Here is an 11612-nt window from a genome sequence, read left to right as displayed (position 1 = left end):
TTTAATTGATTCAATTCTTATGTTAATATATGTAATGTCTTGTCAGTTTATGTCTTTTTATTCAGTTATTCATTTATTTAAGTAATATTTTTTCCTCTTATGGTTGAAAAACATTAAAGAGTGTTTTAAAAATGTGATTTTTATTTTTGTTAAAAACACACAGTTACAAAACTATGTCACATTTCATGTTTTTTATAAAAAATATATATTTGTCTAGATCCAGATAATGTAGAAAAATACAGTTAATGTACAAAAATATGAACATATAAAAATAGCATAAAAGCTTTAAAAAGCATGTAAACAACTGAACTTCCACATGTACGATGAACAGTTCACAGAACTGGCACAGAACTTCAATTTAATCCTTTAATATATACAGTGCAAAAAGATAATGTTGCCATTTTCAGAAGCAAATTCCTCAGATGAAGAATTTCCACTGTCCAGCAAAACTTCTCCCCGTCATATTATTCATCCATGTATGGGACCGTCTTCTTCTTGTATTTCTTCTGATATTCATTGAAGAGGCTGCTGGTCTTGGGGACGGCAGGAGAAAGTGGACGATACTTCTTCTCAGGATTTGGAAACCATATACCTGTAGTGCATTTAATTCATAATTATAACAAAACACTGTAGACTTAAAATAACAACAAAGGCAAATGAAAAATCAAGAAGGATTTATACTGGATGAATTTGTTACCTCTTGTGCTGACAATTGGTCTGTGGCGCTGGTCTTTTTTTCCAACAGGGTCAGGCTTGTCTGGAAAAAAAAAAAAAAAAAATCTTTAACCCTTAATAGGGCACTCATTGAAATACTTGCAAATTCCAAATTTCGAATATTGGAGGATATTACATACTGCCAGAATGTGTAAAAAAAAAACATACTGACCCGGGGGAGGGGGGGGGTATTTTGAGAAAAAAGTTTATGGGATTAAAGTGACAAATCTGCGGGAAAAAAATTTGCTTTTTTCCCCACTTTTTTCTTGTAAATCTGCAACTTTTATCGTGCAGATTTGCCACTTTAAATGTCGGAAATCTGCTATTTTTTTTCTTGTAGATTTGCCACTTTAATCTAGTAAATTTGCAACTTTTTTCTCGAAATATTATTTTATTTACTACTCATTTATTACTCATTTTAGATATCCGCTGAAGTTACCAAATATAGTTCTTCGCCTGATAAAGGGTTAAAACAAAAGCATTAAAGAATGCAGAATCACTTGAATTAATTTTTGAGTACATTTTATATTTGAAGGTTTGCTTTCATACATATTATCTTATGTGGAATAATTATGTGTTGAGTGTGTTTATGTTTGACATGACCAGTCTAGATAAACAAACGCTCACAACTGTCAACACTCTGGCTTTATTTTGTTCAAGAAAAGGGAAATGTTAAGTAGGTTTTTTTTTTTGTTTGTTTATTCCATTTGAGTATTTCCACAAATGTAACTTTATACTACATACTTATACTACATTTTGAGGCAATTATTGCACTTTTTACTCCACTACATTTAGCTGCCAGTTTTAGTAATTTCTCAGGTCAAGATTTAATATAAGAAAATATACATTTAAAATGATTACCCATGTTAATAAGTTAAACCACGAAAAAGTATATTGAGCAGTTAAAATGAGCCTTACCTTGACAACAGTAAAATGCTTACATAAATGCATGAAAAGTAATAATCTAATAATATATTTGTAATATATAAAACAATCTGAGTGGGGCAATTCGGCATAACAAGTACTTTTACTTTGATACTTTAAGTTCATTCCAAACTCAGTGCCTGCTTTTCTGCTTTTCTTGTCTCTTGTTTTTAGCAACCACACAATGTTTTCTGTAAACTATCTGCTTATCTGGCGTGTTCTCACAAGAGAGTTTGAAGGCCTCTGGTTGCCTCTACTTAGTAAAAAGGTTAACTATACAAAGGAAATCCGGTTGGCAGTCAAAGTTATGGGAAGGCTAAACAATACCAGTAATTGAAAACTTTTCTGCCAAACATTATACGGTAACTTCATATTGTGTAGATATTATCTGAGTCACAGTAGCTTGGATGTTATTTGAACATTTGGTAACCTGAATAAGAATGGACAAACAATCTATTGAGGAGTAGCAGGCCTGGCCTTGGGGGGGAAGAAGACTGGAGGTCTGTGACGTATTTTGAAATGGTATCAAATAAGATGAGGACAGGTGGAGAATTGAAGGAAGGATTCCTTGTTTTGTCTTGTCTTTATTTTTTCACTTGTGCATACAATTCTGCAGAATTGTGACTATCTGTTGGCAGATAGATAAAGTGCTTGTGCTCAGTCAAAATGGATTGATTACTGATTCCCAAGTCATTTGATTGTTTTCAAAGTATTTTAAAGTTGCTGTTTTTTTTGTTTGTTTGTTTTTTACAATAGTGGGGCCGTAGGAAATGGTTTCTTAAATAGAGAATGTGTTGACTGAAGGTGTTTTGGAAGAAAAAAAATCCCCCTTATCAGTAGTGAATGTGGCCGGTGAAGTAGGCTTATGAGTCATTCTTGTTTTTGTGCCTGTTCCACAACCTATTTTACGACGATTCATTTTCAGGACTTGATTTATCACAGGTTGACACATTTAATGGCCATTATCCCAGAACATGTTAGATCACTTTTGGTGCTGACACTTTAAGTTAATGTGAACCCCAGTACACCCAAGAAGTTGACGGGAAATCTACTAACATGTCGGGACAGTGTGTGTCTGTTACACAATTTCTTGCTAATTAAAGAATTCATGCCAACAAACAGAGAGTCTCTTGAAGTGTGTGTGGGGGGGGGGGGGGGGGGGGGGGCAGAAATTAGTTGCCAATTCTTAAGAACAAGGCAAATAGTTTTCATTAAGTCAGTTATATACTTGTTGTATATCGTTTGCATTTGTATAAATTCTGTCATCACAAAGTGGCATTTTTAGATAAATACTATCAACTGGTATGGGGGGGGGGGGGGGGGGGGGGCATTGTAGGAAGTGTAGTAGCATGTAAACCTTGCCTCTCTGTTTTTATCTGTCTCTCACAAGTCCACCTAACTATTGGAGGTGCAATAATACAATTACTAGAGTACCTAATCTCAATATAATTACTCACATGGAACAGGATGTGTGGGTTTCTTTTTCCTGAAAGATCCATCTTGGAAGTCGAAGGTGTTGGGTAAGACACTGAACTTCAGGACATCCTTGCTCTGGAGAGGCACGGCAGCATCACTTCCACTGTCGGCCTGACGTCTTTCTTGATCAGCAGACTGGATGAGTGTGGTGCGTTTTGCCTCCTCTTTGTGTTTGTGTTCATCAATAACAGACCTCCTCCTCTTCAGATTCAGACAGAACTTAGGTTGTCCATCCAAGATCTTCATTTCAGAGGAAACTGTCATGTCATTCTTGTGTCTCCATCCAGACAAAGAGCCATAGGCACACTTCTTGGTTTTTAATTTGTTTTTGCGCCTCATTTTAGTCGGTTGAAAACTTCTACTCCATTTTTCGTAAATCTTATGTTTGACTGAAGATTCCCCAGTTTCATTGTACTTTATCTTCAAAGGACTGAGATTCACTGTGAGAACTGTTGGAGGCCTTGTAACTGCATAAGACACACCCTCTGGAGAGGAAACGTCGCTCTTCCAGCTGCTCACTGAAACACACTTGGCTTTTGGTGTTGAGCCAAACAGTACCAAATCTGCAGTTCTAGCGGGTGTTGCTGAAAAAAACTTGCCAGACTGTGAATTTCCCTCAAAGGATTTGCTTTTCTTTGGTTTATTGAAGAATTCAGGAAATCTATCAGGACTTCTTTGTCTCTTCCGGTTTCTCTCAACAGTTTCATTGTTACCAGTACAAGCTGTCTGGAGGGCCCCTGTCACAATACTTTGAGTTATTTCTTCAGTTTCCAATGATGACTTATTTTTGTATGTCAGCTGAGCTTGTCGACACTTTTCTTCCAGGTCTGACATCTGTCTGGCAACTTCATTTTCACTGCTGAAGAGACTTTCCATTTCGGTGTCACGAGTGACTGATGTATATGACTGTGCATTTCCTGTAGATGCCAACTGATCTTGTACATTATCCACCTCAGGGTCTGGCCGAATTTCAGTATCACTTCTGGAGAGTGTTTTGGTTTCTGTCTCGTCTGATCCGCATGACTGGCTACTTTCTGTCACTTTCACCAGAGCTTTTTCAGAATCACTCATAAAGTCTGGCATCTGGCAGAACATTTCCTTTTCACTGCCGAACAGGTCGTCTTTATTTTCACATGTGAGTGTAGTGCTTGACTGGCAACTACTTATGCTCATGTGGGAAATGTCCTCTGGTTCTTTGTCAGAATCTGAGTGAGGGTTGTCGTCATTTTCAGTCAAGTCAATGACGTCACTGAGTTCACTGCACTGCTCAGACCAACCAAGTGTCACAACCTGCTTGTCGAACTTCTCCCGACTATTCGCTTGATTGTCTCCATTTGTGGCAGAGTAGAGTTGACCGTCTGATCTGATGGCACACACAAGGGTCTTGTCAGTAATATTTTTATGGCTCTGCTTGGTCTTGCATTTACATTTACTCAATGATTCTGGTAATGACCCAGAAATCATTTCAATCCACTTTGAAATGCAGCAAACCTGCTCTATTTGACTGGCTGGCTTATTCTTCGGTTCTTTCTCACTCAATGATGTATCTATAATTTTAGATAGTTCATCCTCCACAGAGCTTTTTGTGACTTTCTGTGGCTGATTATCTTTTTCCATACTTTGGGGCAGCTTGCTTTTTGATTGTTCAAAGATAACTTTGGCTTCTTCTGGAGGCAAAACCTGGATTTCAAATGAGTAATATGGGTCACTAGAATCATCACTCTCCATTTTACTGGGAGATGCAGTGGAGTCTTCTTCTTCTTCACTTAGGACAAGTGGTTCAAGTTCTGTTGATGACAACAGCTCGTCTGACACTTCACTGCCACTCTCAAGCGTGTGAAGATGATGCTTCAAGGAAGGTGGGAAGTCAAACTCTTTGTCAATGTCATCTAGCTGCAAATTGACATTCAACCATGATGATTTGTAGGGCAGTTCTGAATAAACTTCATCATGTTTGAGGACATGGTATCTTTTGACTTGCCACCAAAGTTTGTACTTTATATGTGACAATACAACAGAATCTGGCGTAGTGTGGTTGCGTTGGAATTCAGAGGCATCACAGACTAATTTCTTGTACAAACCTGTCTTGAGCTCCGCTTGGAACTTTTCAAGGCTGCCATCCCAAAACATGCTGAGCATTTGGGTTATGGGATGAGGTTTTGTAGAATCTTTTAACGGAGCCTTTTCCTGAGCGTTTTCTACCTTCTTAATCAACCTAGTTAACTTGGCATGTGTCCATCCGACTGTTGGGAGTGAAGAAAGCTCAAAAAGCTCCTTTGGATATTCTTTCTCTTTATCATTGTTTTGGGTCACTAGCAATTCTGAGGTTACGGATTGTTGAGCAGTTGGTGCAACATGCTGCTCTACTTGCATGTCTGTAGTCAGCTCAGATCCTGCTTCATATGTACACAACTGTTTTTTAAAGCCTGAACCAGCTGAATCTAAAGACGGCAAAAGTGTACCATTATTGGATACTTCTGAATACCCATTTTCAGATTTGTCAGGACTCATTTGATTTTGGTTTTCTAGGGAAACAGATCCTACTGTCCTTTCTTTCTTTTTTGGTGAAATGTGGCATTCCTTAGGGTTACTTAAAGATTCATCTGTTGCAATTCCCTCAGTTGACTGACTGATGGTGTTAGAACAGGTTTGCTTGCTGGCAACCTGGAAGCTGTCATGAGACAACGGTTGCACAACAGCAACAGCTCTTGTGCGACCAGGAGATGATTGCATGGAGCAGTCATTTACCTTGACTGATGGGTGCATTTCAATCCTTTCACGACTGCCTGCTACAGGTGGCTGGGTCTCATTTCTCTGTGGTGAAATGCCCTCAGGCAACTGAATCAATTGAGCTGTATCACTTAAAGATCGAACATTGTTTTTAGGAAAAAATGCATTGGCTCCCTTACTTCCATTTCCACTTCCATCTCCCGTGACATAGATATTTGGTACAGTGCTTTGCTGCGGTGGCACATTTACAGTGTGCTGTGCTGACACAAGACTGTTGATGGTTTTAGGCAAAAATTGCCCCGAATTGATTGGCAAGGACTGGGAGTTATTTGAGTTATAACTTTCAGGTGCCATGGGTTGCATATATTGATTAGCCTGCATCCCTACGTTATGTGAACTAGTATACACTGGAGGACGATTCTCTGATCCAACAGGTTGCAAATCACGTAGAAACTGTTCAATGGTTGCAATCGCAATGCATCGTTGCATTTCTTCTGGAGCTTCAACTTGAGGATTCACTTGCTGGTTGCTGCGTTCATGCTGTCCGTCATATGAATTTGAGTTCATAGAGTAGCAGTGTAGAGTATTTGGACTTGTGCTGGACAAATTCTGTCCACTTGATGATGGGTTTGTTTTGATGATGTCGACCTTATATGACGACTGGTTGACAGCAGTACTATAATTCGGGAGGGGTTCGGAAGGTGCAAAGCCATGCTGGGTGCCATTTTGTATTTGGTTGTCGTTATAAGCAGCCTTCAAGTTGGGAGCAGCAGCAGGCACTTCTTTTCTGGTATAGGCCATCTGTTGATATGACGGCAAGGTAGCTGAAACAGGTTTAGTTGAGTTTCCATTTATGTTGTGAAACACGCCATTCTGAACAGGCATGTTACCCTCCTGTATCCGTAGTGATTGACTGCCATGAACTCTGACCGTCTGGTTCCAATGTGCCAACGAAGTTTTTACTGTAGCACTGTTAGTTGGACTCTGGCTGTAAAAAGTCTGAGCAGGGTTCTGCAATCCATAAGTGTATGGCAAACTAGGGTTCCCACTTTGCGTATCAGTAGATGAGAGCTGCCCAACTTTGCCCTTTAACAACAATTGGTGATGATTTAGCGTTTCTCTAGATGGCTGCTGAGAAGAAGAAACTGATGAGGTCTGCCAATTTGATGGCTGTCTGTTGGGGTGAGCTCCATTGTGATAGGTGAAGTTAGCACTCTGCTGTGGTCGGAATCCTGTGTTTGCTGTCAGGTATTGGCATAACAGACTTGCATTCCTAGGTTGCTGGTTCCGCATTGAATTATGGGAAAACTGAGCGACAGTCTGTGACGTTTGGGGGGGTGGTCGCGCCGGTCCATTTGTCCACAACGCCATTTCTGTCCTCCTCCTTTCCTGAAAGAGAAATTCAACAATATTAGTAAAACAGCTAAATGTTTAGTACACAACCTTTATAAATGTATGATTATATAATTAGCTCATTGTCTCCTTAAGTACATACACAATCCTGTTTTTTCTTCTCTTATCCATGTCTCTTGGTTTCCAGCCACCTGGCCATACAACTGAACAACTGTTGTACTATTCTTGTCAAACATGTGCGCTGGTTCCCAGAAAACTTTCCAAGCACAAGCAGCAAGAGCTGTACTTTCTAATCATCTCCGAGATGTTATATAACATAAAGAGCGTACACCTAATACTGTGGTGGTGCTACAGCAACCAGTGGGTGAAATCCTATACTGGTAAAAAATAAAATGGTAATAAATAAATGAATTAATTTAAAAAAAAGACAATGTGACTGATAGGTCCTGCTCTGGTCCAACTGATAACCAAAAAAGGGGAAAACATCTTAAGCTTTAAAAAAAAGCTTCAGGCAACAAACATAGTGCAAGCTTATAGTTAGGGCTGGGCGATATATCGATATAAAAAATATGTCGATATATTTTTAAATGTGATATGGAATTAGACCATATCGCATATATCGATCTAGTTCAAATTTGCACAGTGACCGTTGCTCCAGGCAAGCTGCGGCTTTTATTTAAGACATTTTCTTATTTAAATGTGCACTTTATGGAGCTTGAATTTTTTTTAAAAGGTACTCCTGTTGTTTTTCAGTATTTATGTTCACTTAATTAAACGGTTTCAATAAAACTTCTTGTGACATGTCTTATTTGGCTTTGACTTTGACTGAACATTTGCTCTCACTTTGCGATAAAAATATCGGGATATATATTGTATATCGATATTCAGCTTGAATGTATCGGGATGTGACTTTTTGTCCATATCGCCCAGCCCTACTTATAGTATTATGGCTTTAGGTTTTTAATTATTAGCAAATGTGACATGGTACATATTATTTTTGCCAGTTGTTGACAACATATTAACTGTATTAAAATACTGGAGTTGATATGATGCATTTTGTTGTGGTTTGGTGAATGAGGAGGTTGTCTAAGAAATGGAGTTCAATGCATGTGATTTAATTCACACGACATCAGAATCATCTCTCATGCAGCAGAATTAATGAGGTTACAGGAGTGGGGCCATTTATACAGTCGTGGCTTCATGACGGATATTTCTGGATACAGGTGTTTACATTTTGTATACACGGTGTTAGTATGCCTTTCTTAGTAATTATCCACTGCATGCATTGGCAAACTCATCACACTTGATACTTTGGTATGTGTGTATTTTGAGGAGGTGACGACCTGGCTTTAAAGCCATGACAAAAGATTAGGAAACGCAGAGAAACGGCAGACAGACTTTGTGTTTACTGTACATTTGAGTAAGATATTCATATCTGACAACACATTGACAACTTCATTCAGCTATGACACCTGACACATGTATGTTTCATCTGTGTATGACATGTTGACTATGTATGTACAATGTTCAGCAACCTGCAATGTCCAAAAAAGCTGGCACCGTGCCATGACAACCATGTACAAGTGACCAGTCTCTGCCACAATTCATTCATTTTCTGTAAGCATGGCAGAGATGAGTCCCACGTCGGATGGAATAAATGCGCATTTAACAAACTCTTCCACGCTTGTTCTCTTCCTCTATCAAACCACAAAATGCATCCCATCACATGGTCAACCGTTCATGACTGAAATCTATTTTATATATATAAAATATATGAATATAATATATATTGATTTAATGGCCAAATTCGGCATCCTTAAATGTAAATTCCAAGGTAAGGAACCATGCTTTATTGCCTTTCGGAATGACCACACAAGAAAAGGAAAAGAACGACTTAAGTATTGCCCATGGGTATGTCAAAAGGTTAATTCATTCATTCATTCATTCATTCATTCATTCATTCATTCATTGACATGTAAATAGGCTTCCTCAACACAAAATTCACATTGAGACATACAAAAACGAAGGTGTTTGATTGAGGTATGCTTAAATCAACAATATCAGATTAAATATATAGTAGGCATTACATTTTCTTCTTTAGCCACAATTGTATTTTATTTCACTAAAGTATTGACTTATAATTTTTTTATCCAAAAGCTTTAGTCTGATTTAGTCCCATTAAACCCAGCCCATGCCTTCAAAAAAATATTAAGAGTGAATCCATCTTATCTTTATGAAGGGGTCCACAGTGATAATGGTTGTTGGTCCATGTTAATGGACATGGACATGGGGCACCCCATTTCTCATCCAAAATATGCACACAGCTCTCTAACAGTTTGACAGCCAGCTTGTTAAAAGTGTGCGAATACAAAGATGGACTCCAATTTGTTATGGCAGTTTTCACGTTTAGGACAGTAATAGTCTGTGCATGTCTGACTGATAAGCCGGCACATGGCTAAGTTATAGGGCTAAGTCCACAGTCTGCACGAGTGTGATCTTGCTGACTAGGTTTATAATTATCGTTAGCTCACATGTGAAGGAAATGGGATATAAACAATCAATTATTTCATTGAACAACAAAAACATGAATGCCATGTCCCAAAAGTCCCATTCAAAATGAATTCCCATGGATAGTCATGGAATTTTGCAACCCTACTGACAACTTCTGTGGATAGGCAGCATTTTTGAGAATACAACACATGCTTCGCTAATCTATTTTCCATATTTTATCACCTGGATAACTGCAGATTTTTCACACGCAACAGAGAGACACGTCATTACCAATTTCTGGCGTGCTACCTTTTAAACTCAAACCAAAGTTAGCTGGAAGAGGACTCTTTCTCAGTTCACGCTTTGGGGGGACTGAATGCTTTTATTCATGAGGTGGCAGCTACTCTAAGTGACTGTAAAAGCAGTGTATGTATATTGAAGACTATTTGCAGAATACTCTGCAGAAACGGAAGCTAGTTAAGTAGTGAGCTAACAAGACTTCATAAAAAATAACAAATAACAAAAGAGTTATGAGTTTCACTATTTATACTATATAGTTTTTTGGAGTAAAAAAATCAAACAATTTAAAGGTGCTCTATAAAGATAGTCTGTTTCAAGCATATTCCAAAACTTCAAAAAAAATAAAAAAAACGGTTCTACGGAAGAGGATTTATACATACCGGTATTTGAGTTCTGACTTTATTTAAAAAAGTCAGAATTATGACCCAAAAAAAATTCTGACTTTATTCTCAGAATTATGACTTTATGACAATAAAGTCATAATTCTGACGTAATGACAATAAAGTCATAATTCTGAGAATAAAGTCATAATTCTGAGAATAAAGTCTGAACTAAAATATTTTTTTCTTGTGTGGCCCTAATCCTCTTCCGTACGCTTCCTATGGTAAAGTTAAACATTTTCCAAACTTTCTAAACTAAGTACAAACCCGATAAACACTCAGCAAGTTGATGCAATGATTGTGTCTGTAATTACAATTATATGTATGTAAAAGTGTGACTATTAAGCAGTTTGCCTATAACAAGATTAATGATAGTTACGGTGCAGTGCATGCTCGTGCAGAGCTGCTACTACGTCAGATAAGCTCCTGCAAATATCACTTTTAACACCAGGTAAATTAAATTAAATATCTTTAGGAATCACGAATGTACATTCATGTACGTATCTCCTCACACGCATGTCGATATATGTATAGGCTGCGACTTACTTACTTTTAAATCCCGCTGATGCCCGTAACGTCAGTAACATCCAGAGGTTCGTGAAAGAAAAAACGCCCCTCTATCTTTCTTTCTCTTTTTTTGGCGCTCAATCCTCCATAATATTGCTGCTTTGAGTCAGTGTGAGAAATCCTTCCTGTTGTTCGCCCTAAAGGCGACTGACACATGCAGCTTGGACTGAGCCAGAGGTGTTGCTTCCTCCCATGCGAGGATAATTATGTGTCATACGTCAGCGGCAGGGGAGGAGCCTGCTCGGCCACTGGAGCTGCACGAGCTGCACGCTGAAGTCCTGCAAGCTGCAAAACCTCTGCACGAAGCGAGTTCAGCAGAGCCAGGGATCCGCCAACTGTTGCTGAAAGTTACAAGTTAACTTTTATCTATGAGATGCATCAGCTGCACGCCACAGCTGTAAACACTGTAAACTGATGCAGATTTGATCCTTGGCCACACTGCTTCAAAAGTGTGTCTGTGATGTCTCTGAAAACTTCAGCCTGATGAAAATTGAATGGAATAGGCAGCTTTTATTGTGATTGAGTGTATTGTGATAACTATATATAGAAATGTTTTAAGTGATGCTCCTCATTTGCTGAAAGCACACAGGACTGGTGCATGAAATCAAAGAAATATACTTGAAGGCAAGATATACTAAAGGCAATATAACACAAACAAAAGGCAATCATTTAAAAAAT

At 38.4% G+C, this 11612-nt stretch overlaps 1 protein-coding gene across 1 annotated transcript; it reads right to left on the bottom strand.

Moving 5' to 3' along the window:
* si:ch211-106e7.2 (uncharacterized) lies at nt 1–11056 on the bottom strand. Its single transcript, XM_059336120.1, has 4 exons — nt 10918–11056; nt 3096–7233; nt 698–757; nt 1–592 (listed from the first exon to the last, which is right to left on the bottom strand). Exons 2-4 carry the CDS (start codon nt 7213–7215, stop codon nt 465–467), a joined length of 4308 nt encoding a protein of 1435 aa, XP_059192103.1. The 5' UTR covers nt 7216–7233; nt 10918–11056; the 3' UTR covers nt 1–464.
* Between the last annotated feature and the right edge of the window lie 556 nt (nt 11057–11612).

The sequence above is a fragment of the Centropristis striata genome, chromosome 6 (genome assembly GCF_030273125.1).
Source record: "Centropristis striata isolate RG_2023a ecotype Rhode Island chromosome 6, C.striata_1.0, whole genome shotgun sequence".
Classification (NCBI taxonomy): domain Eukaryota; kingdom Metazoa; phylum Chordata; class Actinopteri; order Perciformes; family Serranidae; genus Centropristis; species Centropristis striata.
The sequence above is the reverse complement of the archived record's forward strand: the minus strand, read 5'-3'. Positions and strand labels throughout refer to the sequence as shown.